Genomic DNA, 20,703 nt, shown 5'->3' on the forward strand with positions numbered 1-20,703 from the left:
GTTTATATTCAGGCATATTTGCAGGTGTAAGTTTGAATCAGTTCCCATTGTGACAGGAGTTGGAACACATGAAGACACAATGTCTGTGTTGAAACACTGGCAGAGAGAATCAAAGCTCAACTAAAAATATTATTGTGATCTTACTCAAGACCTTTTCTTTTTGCTTGCCTAGTATAAATCACAAGTAATACAACTGAATCTTCATGGTCTTTCCCATTAATTTTAAGGTCAGTGAAAAATTAAACACAGCAATGGAGACAGAGGTGAAAATCAATACTGCGCGTGAAGAGTATCGGCCCGTGGCAGGTCGTGGTAGTGTCCTTTATTCCCTGATTGTGGAAATGAGCTTGGTTAATGCCATGTACCAAACATCTTTAGGGCAGTTCCTTGGCATTTTTGACCGATCAGTGGAAAGATCTCAGAAATCTCAAATTCCAGCAAAAAGGGTAATTTATATAATCGAGCATCTCACCTACGAAGTCTTCAACTACACAGTTCGGGGGCTGTATGAAAATCACAGGTTCCTGTTCACATTGCTTCTGGCACTGAAGATTGACTTGCAGGCCAAGAAAATTTCACACACTGAGTTTGAGACACTGATCAAAGGTAATTTCTCTAAAAATGTTCCTATTTACCTATGTCTGTCTACTGCCAAATTCAGATTTTGCAGTACTTGCATTAACAATGTGTTATATCCTGTGGATCTTCTTGTTTTTAACTTGTGAATGAAAGCATATATAGTCCAAGAAGGAATTAAGAGACAAATTTTCCAAAAAAGGAGAAAATTTGATTATTTGTTATCAAAATAATGCTTAAATGGGATTATTTTAACTGTTATACATTGCAAAATGAGAAAAAATAAGTCTGTTACTTGTAAGAGAACTTAGAGTCTCTACTATCTGCCTCATTTTCAAGTTGCCATATCTGTAGGTCTGTGAGATTGTAGACAATCAGGAAAAGCTCCCTTGATGGCTGATGAGCAGACATGTGAATGCTGTACCAGACCTAAGTACCAGCACAAAAAACTGGAGGTCTGTTCCATGATGTAAAACACTTTTATATTGCATTGAATTATGTCACCACTGTATGTCACTACTCAGACACAATGACAAAGAAAAATTTGAGTAAAATTTATAAAATTTGATGGGGTTGAGTTCACTGCCTCCAAGATAAGATAAATGCAATCTGGTATAAGTACAGAGAGATGCTTGGCATTCACATATCCCAGTTTGTTTGGCAAACACTGAGTTACTGTTCAGCTGTGGCTCAGCTGGGTGTGCAAATGGTCCTGAGGCTGAGTGGTGGTTGAGCTAAGAGGCTGTTACACAGTCCTGGAAATGAATGCACCATGTGCTTTCTTATTCTTTAGTATAGATGAAAGGAGGCTGTACTAACCCTTCTACATCTGCTCTGAAGAACAGGGTTTCAGTATTCTTTTAGGTGGTCATGTTTTATTCCAGCTCTATAGATAGAGTAAAAGCAGCATAAAAATTAGTGGGATATCAGCTTTGGGAGGAACTGAGACCACTTTCCAAGTAGGTCTTTGTTAGGTGTTTCTTCCATGCAAATTCTAGGTCTCCATATCCTAGTTTACATAAAATGTTACTCCCTAAATTATATATTTTAAAAAAGTATTTTTTATTACATGCCATTTTTCTGTTTAACAATGGTTGTTTTCCTCTATAATACTTTTCACTTTGCAGGAGGTGCCAGCTTGGATATGAATTCTGTGGAACCAAAACCAAAAAAGTGGATCCTTGACACAACATGGCTCAATCTTGTGCAGTTATCTAGTTTGTACCCTTTCAATCAACTTCTGGTGCAAATTGCTAAGAATGAGAAGTCTTGGAAAGCCTGGTTTGATGAAGAAGCTCCTGAAAAATCTGTTATTCCTGATGGTTATGACAGCATACTGGATCAATTCCATAAGCTGCTCCTTGTCCGTAGCTGGTGCCCTGATCACACTGTTGCCCAAGTAAGATACAATTTTGTACAACAGTTATGCCATGTGACATCTTGTGAAGAACTGCTAGTTGCAAACTTTTATTCTCTGAATTTCTTGGTGGCTTAATATTTGTTGCAGAGTGAGCTATTTTGAAAAATCAGATATAGAAATGCAAATAAAAAAATGTGTGAAAACAGTAATTTATTTAATTGCGATGAACTAGGAAGCAGAACATGAAACAAATTGTGTTGGAGATGCAAGAATACCTTTTTTTTTGTGTGTGTGGTGCTCTCAAAATCGAGCCATGAAACCTGTAAAGAAGTTGCATTCCTCTGGTGAATCAAAAGATACATCCCTGTTCTTTTTCACAGCAGCGGTGGAAAAAGAACAATTCACTTTTATGACAGGTGCACTAAAACTGCAGATAAACTGTTTACTTACCCTCTCTACTGAGATTGTAATAATTAAGGCTGCCTCGTGGCAAATGTCATAAAAGAAACTGCAGTAGACTAGCAGTTTCTCCACAGTTTGTGATATTTTGATTTTTCTTCTCTATGTAGGTGTAAAAGAGATGTATGAGCCTATGAGTGCCCTCTCTTCAATTTTTTTTTTTTTTTTTTTTGTTCTTTCTATACTGGGAAGTAGTAGTTTTTCTTTCCTGTGTATCTCAACTTTACATGTTACATGCTGTGATAGCATGTGTTGTATTTAGGGGACACCATAGCTCATGGACCTCTTTTTCAACAAGGCTCGCTCCACTCTTTTTCATTATTCTACTCTTCAGTCAGGAAGTAGGAGAGAAGTATGGGAATTCCAACTGCCATAATGTAAACAGAGCAATACAATAAAGCTGCTGCTTCTTATTTATCAACTTATTATCTATTAACAATTATCTATCAACTTATTTATCAACTATTTGTTATTGTCTTGCACAACCATCTCTGAAAAAGAATGAACAATGGTTGCGAAAAAAGGTAATTATTTTAATTTTTGATGAGAGAGGGGATTTCATTTGTTACTCTCTTCTTTATCTCTTCTTTCCCTACTGTGTTTTCCCAAGTATTAGAAATTTTTGTCTAGGAAAAAATTTACACTTAATAGTGGGTGACTGTGGGGTTTTTCTCTACAATTGATATCTTCCTCAGTCTACCTTGTTCCTCAGTGCTACTCCATCATACATGCCTCAGAATCTGTGAGAGTCATTACATAGCTAGGAAATCACCTCAGTCAAAAAAGAATTTCATGCACTAAGGTAGCTTTAGAAGTTGTTTTAGAAAATGTCTGTGAAAAGAAAGAAAAAAAAATAGAGGCATAAAGAAAGTTTGACCTTTAAGGATCAAGTCTGAGCTGAGTTTATGTTTTGTAGAAATAGATATTCAGCCTGAGAGACTTGGATAATGACTGGACAGGAGAATGTGTTTGAAGTTCCAGTAAATATATGGGAGATTGGAACTGGGTCACATGAAAGATCTGGCTAATTCACTCTGCTGTAGAGACAGTGTCAACAATACATACTTAGAGGAACTAAGAATGGAAGTGGTATAGAGAAACTCTTGTATTTGGCTATCCACCAAGTTTTAACAGGCAGTAATTTAGGGCAATATCTGGGCTGCCCTCAGAGCTGGCACTGGATCTATTCTACATGGATTTTTTTTTTCAATTGTTTAAAAAACCCCATTTAGCATTTTCTAGAAACAGTATTCACAGGATGGCTGTTGCATGAGCAGAATTCTTTCTCTTCTTTGTTTGAAGTTTGCTATCTGAGAATTTCAGCAGTTGCCTCCTGTGGATCAAAGTTGAAAAATTAAAGTTTAGACAGTTATTGCCTTCCAATGTTATTGGAAGATATTGATAAATTCCACATCACTAATTGATGCTAAATTAAAAAAGTTAAAGAAAGATATATTTTTCTGGTAATTTTTTTTCCAGGCTCGGCACTACATTGCAGAATCTCTTGGAAGGAAATATGCAGAAGGATTTATTCTTGAAATGGAAGCAATGTGGACAGAAAGTGGCTGTCGAACACCTTTGACATGCCTTTTATCAGTGGGGTCTGACCCCACAGAAAATATAGAACGTCTTGCAAAATCTAAGGTATCCTCCCTAACTGACTTTGCTACAGCTGGTAAAGACATTTTTAACTCTTCTTTGCACTAGAAGTTGTATTTCCACATTTTAAAGATGTCCAAATAATGGTATTTATATTCATACTAATGTTCTCTGGAAGTTAATTTTTGACCAGCAGCCAAAATGCATTTACTAGGAAATTAAAATGTTGCAGTCTTGCTTTTTGCAGTTGTTTGATTCCAATGAGACTTCTGTCTTTATCCAGCAGATTATGATAATCCACTATTTAAGAAACGTACTGAGCTATGAGAACAAAGCAAGATTTGTGGTTTATACTCTGTTGCATTCACTGTAGGAGCTGACAGTAGTGACAATTACAAGAAGATACAGAAAAAAAATCATAAATATGGTGACAAGAGATATTTTAACACCCTAGCATTTAATCTGTGCTCTTGATGGAAACATTCAAATTTGCTACAGAACTTTAAGGCACTCTGTGCTCTCTTTTATGGTTCACAATGTAGCAGCATATGAAATTTTCCAAAGAAGTTACTTACTTTAGATCTCCATAAATTTTCCTCCTCGTTAGAATGCATTTTTATTTAATGGTGCAAGATTTTAGTGTACACTGAGTAAGACATACTTGCAAAAGTGGGGAGGACCCACAATTCTCTTTAGCTTATTAATTAGAAAGTGGAGATTCTCATTCAGTTTGAAAATCACGACCCTTATTTGTCTGTCTGTCTTGAAGATGGCTTAAATTATGACCTAACTCTCACTTACTGTTTAAATTTAGGAATCTTAAATCTGAAGTCATTAATTTGATCCTTGTCTGCTGTCAGATCAAAAGGATATTGCAGTGGACAGTCTTAACAGGTTTTCATGCTTTCAAGAAATATGTATAGAATAAAAAGAAAGTGAGGTTGTGAAAGAGCTAAAGGGATTGCCTTGCTTATTCACACAGGGTTTAGGAACATGGCAACATCAGCTAGGCTGTCATAACCTGAAGTTCAACTCTAGTGTCTACCTGTAAATGTAAAGTCAAAAACACTGTTTTAACTATAAGGTTCTTTTCTAATCTCTTGAAGTAAAGACCTCACCACATAGCATATAGAAACCTTTCAGCTTTACAAAAGCTGTCCAAATGCCACAAAACAAAATGTAAATACAGATGTTTTTAAAAATAAAAATGTATATAACAATGTGGAACTTGAGGAGCATTTCAGCAATTCTTTAGCTTTTGAAACACATATCTAGAAAGAATTTAGTTTTCAGAAATACTTTCAAGGGAGCTTCGTGTTTATTTTGCTAGTAAGTCAACAAATTGTACTTAGTTCCTGTCTTTCTTTGGGATTTGTAGGCTTTGTTCCCTGACTAAATCTTTAATATAGGTTAGTTGTACCAGAGACCTAATCTTTAAGGGGGATAGGGGTTGGTGCTGGGTTTTTTTTCTTCTTAATGATAAAAATCTTGAGCCTCTTTTTCCAATGATTTCCCTTCTACAGTCATGATTTCTAGTCTTAAAATGGATTTCCAGTACTGATGCTTCCTCTAAGTATGATATTAACAGTATAAATCAGCTATCTGCAGTTGATAATGTTCAAATTTGTGTCCAGAATTTATTTTTCACTCTAAAATTTAGTTGTTCAGATGGCCCTCTCCCAAAGAAATAAGAACAGTATCTGTGGCTACTGAGCTATATAATCTTGTTTATAAAAAGCTTTATCTTAAAACTACTTTTTTTTACTGCATTTATTCCCGCCCTTCACTTCCACAAAAAGATGGTTGGACAATTTAACTTTCAGGGTTAAAATGAAGTTTCTTATGCCAACACTTTGCCTTCATTAAAATCAGATTTTTAAAAAATTACTGCAGAGATAATTTCTTCTTTTAGGAAATTATGCATAGAACCTGCAACACAACTGTCAGAGCCACTGTAGTGACTAAAATGCCAGCATTTTCATCTGGATGGCGATGTATTAAGATGACATGGATATGCTAATATGACTCACTCTTGAAAGAAACATTCTGTATGCAGACATTTGATAGAGTTCTTTCAGAAGGAGTAAAATGAGGACAATTCATAGTGAAAAATATTTTTTTTCTTCTCTCGATGTTTCTATAACCTCTAATGATTGTATATTTGAGAGGTAACATTGCTGAGAAGAGCACATTATAAGTAGATGCTTTGTTAGGGAATAATATACCTGCTGAATATTTATGCACTCTTATTCAGGGGTAGTCAAAGTCTCTGACTTACGGGAGTGCTAGCTGTACTCAGATGCATCTCAGAAAAGGCAAAGTTTTTTGGTTCTCTGGCACATAGCGAGCTTCACAGGCTGTTCAGCTTCGCTTCTTTTAGCTACAGTTTCAGGTTTCACTGACCTGAGAGTAGGATTTAACTGCTTTCTTATCTTTGGCATTCTCATGTCCTTAAATCTTGCCAGGATATGGGGGATCATATACAGCAGCTGTTATACTGTTCTGTAAAATCAGGTCAAGGCCCTTTCTCTGACCCTAAGGCCAAGTGACCCAGCACAGTTTGCATCCATATGCTTAACCTTCTTCTGCAAAAGTAGGGCAGCCTCCTCCAATTTGGATGTCTTCCTTCCTTTTTATTTCACAGTGAGAGAGTCTGAGTAGCTGTACAGGTCAAGATTAACCTTTGTAGCTCTCAGCCAGCTGAAGACAGGTCCAGATTAAAAATGCAGCTCAGTGCTCACTGCATGAGGGATACTCAGCTGTAGGTCTTGAACATGAAACTGTCCATGAAACAAAGTCTCTTCATCAATTCTTTCACCCTCAACATGTATGCAGAATAATATGTATAACTGAGTTTGTTAATTCTGGTTTTCCCCAGCAGGAGTCAGGCAGCCAACCTGAGCCAGACTTAAAAAAAGCAAGAGTGGCAAGAACAATAAGCAAGAAAGGATCTGCCAGCATGTTACTGACAGACTTGTGGGTCCTGATCTCAGCCTTATCTTTTTCAGATCCCTTTGTAAGAGTTTGTATCCTCCTCTGACTTTACTTTCCCACAGCCTCTGGAGAAGCTGCCATACAGTTCCAGAATTTTATGTTTGCATTTATAAGCTTTCACTCTTCTGAATCTAGATCTTCTCTAGATCTGCTCGAGCTAGCAGATCACCAATCTGGAATCCTCCACAGCTCCATTTGTGGCTCCAGAGGTGCCATTTGACAATACAGGATGTTTCCTGAGTAATGCTTTAATCTTTCCTGTCCTACCTGCTTCGTCAACAGTTCTCTTTTAAATTAATTTGTTCAGCCAGTAAAAAGTCACCAGAATCGTTTGGTTTACACTGTGCATTAATTATTATCTGAAGTCCTAGTATCTGCTCGTCACAAGAATGTACATTAGATGAAAAAGAATGGTCAGGCTATGTTTATGTCTTGGTTTATTTGAAAAAGTGGTGAAAAAGCTGAAAAAATGTTTCAGATTTCTTATCCCACAGATTTTATTAGACCAGTAAAATAATATTATTTCCAGTGGGTGTATTTTCAGTTTTCTTCCAATAGATGAAAGATAAGAGGAACTTGAAGGATTTTGCATTATTTTGTTGTTTTGTTTTTTTACTCTGTTTTAATATAATCAGTCCCCATTGACATTAATGGCTTTCTTTCTGGCAGAATGTCTCTACACATGAATCTACAGAAGCAATACATCAAGTGTATAGTTCTAAGGAGCTACATATAAAATGAACTTTATTTTTTACCTTTAGAACATTCCTTGTCGTGCCATTTCAATGGGTCAGGGCCAGGAAGCCCATGCAAGGCACCTGCTAAATCAGTGCATGCAAGATGGAGGATGGCTCCTTCTACAGAACTGCCACCTTGGCTTGGAATTTCTTAATGAATTAATGGACACCATCACCACAAAAGAGTCTATGAGTGAAGATTTCAGAACATGGATCACTACAGAGGCTCACCCAGAGTTTCCTATTAATCTTTTACAGTCCTCTATAAAATTTACCAATGAACCTCCTCAAGGTAGGAATGACTTCCCTTCCCATTGGAAAGACTGCTGCTGGTCCAGGAAGGTTGGGCAGAAAGTGTTGTTGGCTTCACTGTGCAGCTACTTGAAGCTGCCAGTCTTGGGCATTACTGACCCATGTTCCTGGGCATCCCCTGTTCTTCTGGGCCACCGTGCACCTCCTTACACCCAGGATCTTTCCTCACTTCCAGGATGTTTCCCCATATTCAGACATTCATCTCCTGCTCTCTGAGCCTCTAAGCCCCCAGCTTTCCTGACCTTAGTAGCTATAGCAGAAGCACAATGTGACATCTGCATCTTAATTGGCAGTTTGGACTCATGTTTCTGTATTAATAGATGTGCAAGAAAGACATGGATGGAATGAGTCCAGTGAGAACCCACAAAGATGCTGAAGGGATTGGAGAACATGCTATGTGAGGAGAGGCCAAGATGATTGTTAAACCTTCAGGAGAGAAAGGATATCTTATTAATGCCTACAAACAAATAAATAAATATACCCTTTCTTATTATATATATGTGTTGCCACTGGTTTCAGTTGATGATGTCAGTAGGAGCTGAGAATTTTTATCTGAGGTCCTATTGAAAGCTTCAGACATTTAAACCTCTTATTTCAGTATTTAGTTTCCTCTGAACATTAGTAAGATGTCTACAGAATGGTTGATGTTGTGAAAAATCCTGTTTGAACATTTATACTCCATCTCAAGAGCAGGTAATCAGTCTGTTTATATAAATTTCTTACTTCTTCCTCTTCTCCTCTTCCCCTTTGGAATTCAGAGCTCAGCATCTTTTTATTGCACAATGGCCCCCTCCTAATCATTCTAATGGTAACAACCTATAGCTCCAAGAGGCTATTTCAGAGCTTGAGTTATAGCAAACTTGCAACTTGCATTAAATGGCTGAAAAAAGCCCAGTGTAAAAATTTAAGACAGGATGAAATATACACAGTTTTAGTTTCTTAAGACTGTCCTGCTACACTGGTAGCACAGTACAATAAGACACTTTTGTTTGATTTTGGAACCCTCTTATGATACCCATTCAATATTTTGAAAAGCTACTTGTTTGAATATTGTTCTACAGGATCTTTGTGAAGTATGAACAAAAGCAAAAGTACTTTTACTATGTCACAGGAAGTGGGATGACTTGGACAATCTTTTCACTGCACTTAAAATCTGCCCTTCTAGATTTGTGTGAAGTTGATTAGGTGGAAAGTATCATAAGAGGGACCTGATGTCAGTAACTCATGCTTGGGTTGCCTGCCCAAGGCAAAAGATGCTTGAGTAGCACTGCCTGAAAACATTTGGAAGCAGTTGAGCTTCTATATTCCATGTAAGCTGAGAGTGTATCAGTATCAACTGCCTAAAGCTGTTCCTGGGATATGAAATGTCAGTGCTTAAACAAACCTCCCCAAGTATTAATATTTGCAGTATGAATTTAGGCTCTCATCTCATCACCTTGGTGCCTGTAGGCCAGATGGACAACCTGCATACTGAATTTTGAGATTTTTATAGGAATCAAATCTAAATAAAATTATCTTAAATAAAATGAAAATCCCATTTTTAAGTAAATATCAAAACAAATTCTTGGATATTCAGTGCTACATTTCATATGATGCTTGGTGTCTTTTTTATTGCCATATAGTTGCTAAATAGTTATGTTTCTATTTTAGTTATTAGTGGGAACATTTAGAATATAATTACTTAGCTTTAATTCCTTCCAGACTCTTGAAATTAATTTTTTTGTTATCTACCTAAAACAAAATGTTATTGAAGCTTGCCTGCTATGACCAGCTGAACAAGTAAGTGATTCTAAGACATTATTTGAAGGTATAACTAAGATGATACTGCAAATTGGAATAGAGAATGATGCTTAACAGAGGTCGGACTTTACTTTTTTTTTTTTTTTTTTTTTTTTTTGGCTAATGTATTAAATTTTTATGCTTACTTTTTAGGTGTGAAAGCTGGCTTAAAACGAACATACTCGGCCCTTACTCAGGATCTGCTGGGAATGAGCAGAATGCCTCAGTGGAAACCACTGCTATATGCTGTAGCCTTTCTTCACACAACTGTTCAGGTTTAAAAATATATTTCTTCTCTTCTATCATAAAGCCATGTTTCATTTATTAATGAGCCCTGTTATTAAATGAAAAACATTTTTAAAGGGAAGTCCCATGTTGACAAATTAACAAAAATAAAATAAGAAAGATATAAGAAGAACATATTTCTATTACTGCAAATATGTTAGAATTTACAATTTTGCTCATGTTGATCCTGTACCTCCAATAGGGATGATATTTCAGAGGAAAAAAAGGACAATCAAGCAGTGATCAATTAGAGTACTCTTCTATTAACATCCAAAGACTGTGTGATCCGTCTTTCAACTAACTGGACTTTTACTAGTATTTTAAATCATAAAAGCATTTTAAGAAGTTTACAATTTATGGTTTGGAAAACCATAGTCTTAAAATGCTGCATTCACAGTGTGAAGGTGTAAGAGAATGAATATAAATCCTTTCTGCTCTGAAACTTGTAGGAGGAAATGAAAGTAGATTTTGAGTCTTGACTTTCTGGACTTCCATTAAAGAAAGTTCTTTATGGGTTAACCACGAGTTTTCATCATCCTATCGATAGATTTTGCAGTATCCTTAGTTTATATTTGGAGCTTGGCTAATTTAGCTCTGTGGCATCCATGCACTGATATATTGTGGTCCAGTGGTATGCATTTCTTTGTATTACTTTAGTATCACTTCTTTCTTGGTGGAAAAAAAATAAATTTGCAATTACCAGATACTTCCCTAACAGCTATATACTGCCAGCTGAGTCTGTAAATGATTCACTAAGAAGCGCTTTTTCCTACTTGCATCTGCACCATGCAGACACAGCCGTGATAGGAATAAATTTAGTCCATAGGAAGATCCCACACAATGATCATGGCTGATGATTTTGAACACCCTTACCTCAAACAGTAGCTTAATTTTTGAAATTCAAAGCTATGGTTGCAAACTCAGAGATTTAAAAAAATACTTTAAAAAGAGGAATTTTTTTTCTTTGTGAAAATGTTAATATTCCTATTCTTTGTTTGTGCAAATTTAGCTACTAGATAATTAATGAAGTGTTTGGCCATGTCTCTGTTAAATTTTTTTTTTTAAAAGTTGGTGAAATGGAGCTCCAGCTGGACTACTGCATTCTTAACATATTTCATGTATTCTTGCACTTGAATTTTCTTGACAATTGCTATAAACCAGTGTTTTACCTTTTTAACCATTTTTCAGGAAAGAAGGAAGTTTGGCCCGTTGGGCTGGAATATTCCCTACGAGTTTAATCAGGCAGACTTTGCAGCCAGTGTGCAGTTTGTCCAGAACCATTTGAATGATGTGGGTGTCAAACAGGGGGTGAACTGGAGCTGTGTTCAGTACATGCTTGGAGAAGTGCAGTATGGTGGCCGTGTAACTGATGACCTGGACAAGGTGCTGCTGAACACGTATGCGAGAGTCTGGTTTGGAGAGCACATCTTCAGTGAGGAGTTTTGTTTCTACAAAGATTATGTTATTCCAAAAGGGAGTACAGTGGAAGACTACCTCCAGTACATAGAGCAGTTGCCAGTGATTGATACACCAGAGGTAAAATATTTTAATATATGGAGGGGAGTTTTTGTGAGATGACTAACTTAAAGGTTTTTTCCAGAATTGAGTATGCATAGGTCAAGATTAGCAGGCACATCATTACAGTGGGTATTCAGTGTAGATCTGCTGACCAGGAAGATGGAGATGAGGCTTTCTTCAAACTATTGGAAAAAGTCCTATATTCACAGGCCCTGGCCCTTTTGGAGGACTTTGAGCAACCCTAATTATCTTCTGGAAGGTTGATGCAGCAAGGTCCAAGCTTTCTTATCAATGAGTCTAAAAACCTGTTGGAACACTGTAAAGATGGAGCTGGAGCCTTTTTGATAATATCCAATGAAAGGACAAGAGGCAATGGACATAAAACAACAGGAAATTACATCTGAGAACAAGAGCACAATTTTTTAAGTGGAGGTGGTCAAAACACTGGAAGAGTTTGCCCAGAGATGTTGTGGAGTCTCATCTTTGTAGACATTGAAATCCCAACTGGACACTGTCCTGGATAGCCTGCTCTCTGACCTTACTTGAGCAGCTGATTTGGATTAGATGATCCTCAGAGATCCCTTACAAACCAAACTATTTTGTGGTTTCACAATTCTGTATGGGATTGAGCAGACATGCAGTCTGAGAAATAATGAGAGTAAAAAAGCCCTATGCTCTCATTTTGCAAGTTATAATTGGGAGATTATTCCATTTTGACAACAGAAAGGTATGGATGTTGTCATGACTTGATGGGGTAGGGTGCAGGATAGCTCCTGGTTGTAACCAGTTTTACATGACCCAATGTGTGCATATCACAGTGGTCACAGTGACTGGAGGATGGGGACTCTGCTCCCTCCAGTACAGGCACACGTGATGAACTTAGTTAAAAGCTGAAACAGAGGAGAATACTCTGGAAAATTGAAACAGAAGTGAATGGTCTGGATCTCTGTCTCATTTCTATTAAGTTGATAAATGCCATTGGAAATAAGTTCTATTAAAATTAAATAGACGGAGTGAAACAGAAAAAACCGGTTTTCACTTACTGATAATGTGCTGGCTGAGAGGGTGAGAAGTTTCCAAGGTCATAAAATAGCTTGGAAAGTTCTGAATCTCTGGAGATAGTGAAACCAGAATGCAAAGGCATTTGTGCCAGCAGTGATATACCTTTTCCACGTGAGAGTAAATGCAGACATGATAATGCATCAGTGGTATCCATTTGAGCCCAGCTCATGGAGTGGTTCCTATCAGTGTATGAACCTTGGCTCTATCAGATTTCAGGTGCTGCTTTCATGAATCTGCTCTTTTAAGCACTTGGGAACCGATCTCACATTGCTGCAATGTATTTTTAAAGTGTTTTGATGCCTGTAAAAAATCTGTATGTATGGTTTGAGGTAGGGGAATTTTACCTTTGGCTTTTATGTAAATAGAAGCAAGTGCAGGAATGCAAACATCTTTTTGTCCTTCACATTTTCACTTATTAGGAAGAAAGCTGTGACTACTGTCATTTTAAAATCTGTCAAAATTGCTCATGAAAACCTTTAAACTTTTAATCTCCCAATCAACTTCATTTCAAAAAGGATACTAAGCTAGTCCAAACAGTGTATCCTTGATTCATTCCTTTTCCATTTTTAGTTAAGAAAGGCTGAATCAGTCTGCTCGCAGTGTCCTTGCTCCTTTGATGGAATTTCATCCTCTGAGCAGAATGAACACTGTCTTCTGAGGAGGGCAGTTAGTCTCAGCATATTGGGTCAGCATGGAAAGGTTTCAGTAGCAGGGGGATAAGGGCTGGCTTCTGGCAGAAGCTTCCCCCATGTGCACCAGGGCCAGTGTCAGGTAGCTCCAAGGCAGAGCCACTGCTGGCCAAGGCTGAGCCCATCAGCAGTGGTGGCAGTGCCCCTGGATAATGCATTTATGAAGGATAAAAAGCTGCACGTGGACTCAGTCAGAGAGAGGAGTGAGAATATATGAGAGGAACAATTCTGCAGACACCGAGATCAGTGAAGAAGGAGGGGCAGGAGGTGCTCCAGGTGCCAGAGTAGGGATTCCTCTGCAGCCCATGGAGGACCCCACCCTGGAGCAGGTGGATGCCTGAAGGAGGCTCTGACCTTGCTGGAAGTCCATGCTGGAACAGGTTCCTGCAAGATCTCTGGCTCCAGGGGAGAGGAGTCCATGATGGAGCAGATTTTCTGGCCAAAGTTATGACCTCACAGGTGACCCATGCTGAAGCAGTCTGTTCCTGGAGGTCTGCACCCTGTGGAAGGGACCCACACTGGAGCAGTTCAGGAGGAACTGCAGCCCATTGGAGAAATTTGTGGAGGACTTACGGAGGAGGGACTCCATGCTGGAGCAGGGGAAGAGTGGGAGGTGTCCTGCTCCTGAGGAGGAAGCAGTCACTATGTGATGAACTGACCTGTTCCCTGTTCCCTGTGCTCCTGTGGGAGGGAGGAAGTAGAGAATTTGGGAATGAAATTAAGTCCAGGAAGAAGGGAGGGGTTGAGGGAAAGTGTTTTTAGGATTTGGTTTTATTTCTCATGATCCTACTCTGTTTTGATTGGTAATCAATTAGTTTCTCCAGATCAAGTCTGTTTTTACTGTGATGATAGCTGGAGGTTGATCTCTCCCTGTTATTTCAGACCTTGGACTTTTTTTTGTAACTTCTGTCCCCTGTCCAGTTGAGGAGGGGATGATAGAGGAGTGATTTCAGAGGAGTGTAGAGCTTTAGCAATTGGTTTTGAGGATTCATAAGGCTGGAAAACCCTGAAAGACATAATTCAATTGCCAGAGATTTTGGATCAAAAGGAATGAGAGATCTGGGTCCTTGATTAACATACAGGACATTCAGAAAAGTTGTCCACCCACTAGTTTCTTTTTTCTTTCTTCTTCATACATCACTTGCATAAAACCATAGGAGCAGAGCTATCTCCCATGTCTCCCTGTCTTTGTTAATGTTGCTCCAATGTTTAAGTTAGCCCTGGACTAGGGCTCCATTCACAGATATGGCAGAATTCTTCTTGGCGCTAACTTGGGCAATAATATTGCCACAAAGTCTGCTAGAGCAAAACCAAACAAATAAGCCCTCATTGTGCAAGAGCAAAAGCAGAAAAGAATGTATCTTCAAATGTGTATTTCCTTCCACATAGAATATGAGTGTAATAAAGTGCATTGGTATTTTCTCCTTTTACAGCTCTAAATATTCAGTTTGAGTAAACCACTATTTGCAAAACATTAAATCCTATCTGGAATCTACCTGAACACTGTTATAGGCACACCCTCACTCAAATGTGGTGTTAGGTCTGTACTTTGTGCTGTTGTGAGGATAAGATTGCCAAGTGGTGTAAATCAGTGCAGCTTTGCTGGCTTTGGCGATGGTGCAGCCACTTACATCCCTTTTCCCTGAGTTTTTAGATTTACAAATATAACAGTATTAAATGTCCCATTTAATTCTGTCCTCAGGGTATGTAAATACTGGTTTCTGGAAGTGTCTTCATGCAATATACTGATTCTAATATAAAATGTGAAAACTGGAAATATGAAAAAATGTGAAAAATGAGGAACAGAAGATTGCTTGACTTTTGTGCTCAGTTTGAGGGCAAGCTTTCCTCATTGTCAGATCAGTGGTTCAAAGTTTCTAAGAGATATGTAATAGCTATAATTAAATGAGGGCTGTTGAAATAAGTCACAGTGCATACTATTCCTCCTGGAGAAGAGTTTCAGTTGTCAATCTGACAATTATAGACTTACTGATATTTCAGTGGAAGTTTCTGCAAAAGCTATTATCATTCAGACAAAGGGCAGCTTTGCAGTAATTCTGTGCTAGCTGTATCTTAAATAAAATAATTCAATTCTGGGAGAAGGAGAATAAAGGAGGGGGAAGCTTCAACCAAAAATAGCTAAACCATAAAATATCATAAATATATCACCATCTTTAGGTACTTCAGATGTGGGCATTATTTTATTCAGCATGCTACATACCTTACAAGCCTAAGAGTCTGAGTAAGACAAAACATAGTAGAAATGTTGACTGGTCAGATAATTAGATAATTAAATCTACTTGAGCAGGTACAATGGGATCAATGTCCACATATGACATTTCCAATAAGCTCTAGTCAAAGGAAAGGGGCCTGTTCTCACCCCTTGATAGCATTTCACAGCATGATCCATGTGAAGATAATAAGATCTGTTAAAAAACCCTCCACTGATATGAATGGAAACACTGTTGCATATGCAGCCTATGTTAATGTTTTCATGTAATTTGGGTTTGTTCCTTGGCCATTTAAATGGAAGAACTTCCACTGACCAGTTCATATCTATTGTTTAATGGAGCTGAGAATTTTCTGCCTTGTTTGTCCATTTTCATGCATTCTTTCATGTATACACTTTCAAAAGAAAAATCACGTTTTCCCCCTCAGTTTTTATACCTTTTACTTTTAAGGTATTTGGACTTCACCCTAATGCAGATATAACTTACCAGACCAACCTGGCTAATGAGACATTTAGTACCATAGTGAGCATCCAGCCCAAAGACAGCAGTTCTAGAGGAGGAGAAACACGGGAAGCAGTGGTGCAGCGTCTTGCTGATGAGATGCTTGAGAAATTACCTCCAGATTATAATCCTCATGAGGTATGTGCTACTTTATAAAACAGATGTTTCATGTATGCATGTATATACATTTGTGTTTAATATGTTTTATTGTACTTCTTAAATTTAGCTGGCATGTGTTTAAAAAACTCTTAAAGTTATGCATAAGTGTTTGTAAGTCTGTTTTGGTATATTATCCAAAATATTCCTACATCAAAAATATATTTTTCAAATGCCAGTGTCTACTTAATCAGTCACCTTAAATCAGAAGACCTATTAAAGGCTTCAGAAAGTTCTTGCTTTCCTTATTGGCTTACAGAAGGAGCCTGGTGCCTCTTTCTGAAAGACTGGTGGTTCTGTAGTGGTTACAGCATTCAATTTACCTACTCCTGTTATGACACCACCATGATGAAGAGTGAATTTTATCACTGACCTTTTCATGCTCCAGATTTTTTTGGCTCTGAGCCATAAAAGAGCATTCTTTGTCAATCTTTTCTTGCATTTTTAATTAACAGCACCATTAAATGGAAAAATCCAGCATAGAGACTCTTGCATCAGTTTGTAAGTAGGTTCTGCTTAGTAGGTTCAAGTTATAAGTAGGTGCAAGTGTTTTATGAACAGTAAATGTTGAAAACCCCACATTTCCATGATTTTATTCTTTACAATTCTGTTTTGCATTGATAGTGCCTCTTTCCCCCCGGTTGTAGTTCAAGCTTGTAAAATACTCAGTATGAATTACAACTTGCTATGCATGCTTTATTTTCTTCTCTGGCAAACTTAGGATGTGCACCTAAGTAACAACTAGTAGTCTTGGGCCCTGGCAATAGTTTCTACTATTAATCTCAGATTTAATATATCTTGTATAAATAGCCACTTTTGTCATAATTCAACATGGAACTTCTCTTTTTACTCTCCTGTGGTCAAGATACTTTCAGTCTGCAAGATTTTTTGGTGACATTTCTTACCATCTATCTCCATATTGTTATTTTTCCATCCATCCCTGCTTGCATCTCTACTTTTTGTCACCTTCTTATTGAATGATTCTTAATGATAGTATATTATGATAGTATATATTAATATAATGATAGTATATACTTTGTAGAAGTTGAATTTGATTAAGAATAGACTCAGTTTTCTAGTTTGTATATTATTATTTAATACTGAATAGATATTAAAAATAGAAAATAAAATTAAATCTAGTAAATGTATTAATAATTCATTATTTAATACATGTAATCATTTCATGTTGGATCTACAATTATCATTTGCACCTTAAATTGTTCTCACTCACCTTCCCTTATCCTTCCAATCAGAGTAAAGCTTTTCTATGGAACTAGATTCTTCTCATTTCATCCAGCTCCTTAATTTATTTTTCAATTTACGGTAGCAGTAAAATACTGAATGCTTGGATAGCATGTACGCTTTTGCCATATTTGTAATATGTGTATTGAGCTAAGTTTTTACAATATACTTGGTAAATCCTCCAAAGGACTATTTCTTCATTCCCTTGTTAAGCTGCCAACTTTTTTTCCTCCTGGAGAACTTGTAATACTTAGAAAACATCAATAATACTTACTGCACTTTACATTGTAACCAGAGGGTTGTCTTAACCTCAGGTTTTACCTCTGGGAAATCTGTGCAGTACCTTTTAGTCATGTAAAATGGAGATACTCTTGTTCAATCCAAATTTCACTTCAAAATGGTTTGAACAAATACTGTCTTCCTCTTTCTTCTGTTTAATCTTAGGCTCATTCACTTTCTTTCTTTCTTGGTTTATTCACCAAGGTTATGCACACAAACCACAAGTAGGAGATGCCTCCCCTTTTCAACCACTTCATCAAGGCTTAGCTTTGGAGACCACCAATTTTGGAGACAGGGGCTGTAGTTAAGGACAAATGGTCTGAAGAGGTTATTTGGGATATTCTGTCCTTCACTCTTAACTTGTCTCTCTCTATTTTACTGCTGTGTTTGGGTATAATACATACAATTTCATGTGAATATATTAAAAAAATCACCACCAATTGTTTCCATTGCTCTTTCACTCTCATAATCAAGCAGTATGACAAACTATTCATCAAGCAGTGTGACAAACTATTATCTTTTCTCATGATCTGCCAATCATACGAGGGGTTTTATTTTCTTATAAGCAATCATCATTACAATGATGCTCAGAATTAACATTTTTTTGCTTCAATACTGTTTCTCTTACATCTTCTATGAGCTTCAAAGGAAACTTCTTTTGCTTTAATTTGCCTGAGGACAGCTGTCCTCTTATGATTCAACCAAGGAGATTTGAGTTTGTACAGAGGATGTACTTTTGGATCTACGTTTTTTTTTCTTCTCTATTTCTTTTAGATGCATTCTGAGTTTACTAAGTGTAAATACCATCTCTTCCTGGGGATATCTAGTTTTCTAAGGCTCTGTGCATCTTGATATGTGAATTACACTTCACTTTGATTAATCATATCACTCTATTTACGTGCCTTTTCTTCAGTCTGCATTATGATGGATGACATGGTGCTTTTTCCACAGAAACATCCAAAAATTATACTTTGTTTCTGTAACTTCGTACTCATTGCTTTGCTCTGACTATCTGGAAAATATCCTCTGTTCATTTTCTAACAATTTTTTATTGCTTACAATGTATTCTTCTGCATATCTCCTTGGCTGTCTCAGCTGCACTACAACTTCTACAGATTTTACTTCTGTAGTGTTATGAGATTTGCCGTTGTTTCTTCTGGACCCTGATTTTTCAATATTTCTTTTTTCAGTCTGCTTAGTGAATTTACCTTTGTCTCTTCCTCTACATTTTAGAACTTGTCTCATTCTCTACATCTCAGAACTTAATTTGGTCATTACAAATTCTTTCTTTGTTGTAGGGCAATTTCCCTTTTCTGCCATTAGTGCCCAGTTCCATGTCTTATGTGTTGCTTATGTGCCAGGAGTGTGGCCACATCTACACAATAAGCAAAAAAAATCTATATTAAATGTGCTTCTCATCTGAACTGTCACTCCATTTTCCTGGAACCTCTAAGAAAGCAAGGATATGGCTGGAATGAGCTGTAAGGAAGCTAAGTTTTTAAATGCAAGTTAACATAAACTGAAAAAAGCCCCAAACCCAAATGACAAAAATACCAAAAGAGAAAAATAATATAATGCTAAATAACATATAACCAAGAACTTCAGCAATCAGAGCAGAAAAGGAGGGAGAGTTTAGGTATTCTCTGAAGGAAGAAGCAACAGCGTTTGGTAGAAGTTACAGTATGGCAAATGAAATTATGCTTGCAAGTATAAGGAGTGAAATGGATTATGTAGTTACTTCCTGCAATGTCTGAGAAAAAAAAAAGGGAATGAGATGAGTTCAGTTGTTTGTCAGTTTAAGTCAACATTTGGTCATTCAGGATATTGTTACATATTAATCAGTTTAATAAATCTGAAACAAATAAAACCAATATCCTAAATTGTAAGAGACTGACGGAATGTGTCAGAAAAAGAGTTTATATGCATGTCTCTTTGGAAAAGGTCAACAAAAAGAGAAACATTCATTAGTCCTAGCTGTGCAGCTTGGGTTTGCTCTTAGAATAAAAGCTCCAGTAATACCATGGCATGTTTGTCTTTGAAAACCTAGGTATAAAGATACTATCAATGGAGAAAAAGAACAAAAAATTTTGGGAACAATGAAGGTAATTAAAAGCAAATTCTCTCCAGGGAAAATGGCAGGTGCCTCTGCTACCTTTGATCAGTTCTTGTGGGTCCCTTTAGAAAGTGTGGAGTGAATTTGCACAGAGCGGCAACCCCAAAAGACTGGGTTGTGGACAGATGGTACCAAAACCAATTATTTGCTGGCATTCAAAGATCTGGATTGTATTTTCTCTTGATGCATTGTGAATCCAAAGAAATTTCAGGCTGTCACAGAGAGGCCTTCATTTCTCAATTATTAGCCTTCAGCAATGACTTTAGTTTCAACAACTTTCAGAACAGGGCAACCATTTTACCCCATGATATATGCTGCTGCTTTTGTTGTTGTGTTCCTGTAAGGCTTCTCACCAGTCAAGTAACTTATCCAAAAGAGTAGAAACAAAACAAGTCACCTTTGCACGCTTTCTCAGGCTGTGGTTTGAAACAGGTGATGGAAAAGCAAAATAAACCTTCCTCCTGACCTAATACTGTCCTCATTTTTCTCTGAGTGAGAATTCTGCTTTTATGACCCCTTTTGCCTCTGGGTCTCGCCTCGCAGGTTACAGAGAGATTAGTGCTAAAATGATTAGGTCCAGTCAGTCCATGAGTGAAGGCAGGTGCAGGAATAAATGTCAGCCTGCCACACAGAGAAGTTTACAATGAAAATGATCCTTGCATCTTGAAAAACAACTTTCTAGGGAATAGCAAGTAGCAGCGGTTTCTTTCCTTAAGTATTTTTTGTAGTATTGATTTAGCTGTAATTCCTCTAAGGCTATGGCTACATTAGCAAGCACTGCATGGAAATAGGAATTTGTCTGAGGACCCCA

At 37.3% G+C, this 20,703-nt stretch overlaps 1 protein-coding gene across 1 annotated transcript in view; it reads left to right on the forward strand.

The window, feature by feature from the left end:
- The window catches only part of LOC130248987 (dynein axonemal heavy chain 5-like), a 140,209-nt gene that overhangs the window by 100,464 nt on the left and 19,042 nt on the right, over nucleotides 1–20,703 (forward strand). Inside the window, exons 62-67 of the mRNA XM_056483249.1 lie at nucleotides 228–606; nucleotides 1,704–1,975; nucleotides 7,750–8,017; nucleotides 9,970–10,091; nucleotides 11,290–11,637; nucleotides 16,052–16,240. Of these exons, the coding sequence (XP_056339224.1) occupies nucleotides 228–606; nucleotides 1,704–1,975; nucleotides 7,750–8,017; nucleotides 9,970–10,091; nucleotides 11,290–11,637; nucleotides 16,052–16,240 (1,578 nt within the window). The remainder of the gene's footprint in view (nucleotides 1–227; nucleotides 607–1,703; nucleotides 1,976–7,749; nucleotides 8,018–9,969; nucleotides 10,092–11,289; nucleotides 11,638–16,051; nucleotides 16,241–20,703) is intronic.

Source organism: Oenanthe melanoleuca, chromosome 2, assembly GCF_029582105.1.
Source record: "Oenanthe melanoleuca isolate GR-GAL-2019-014 chromosome 2, OMel1.0, whole genome shotgun sequence".
Classification (NCBI taxonomy): Eukaryota; Metazoa; Chordata; class Aves; order Passeriformes; family Muscicapidae; genus Oenanthe; species Oenanthe melanoleuca.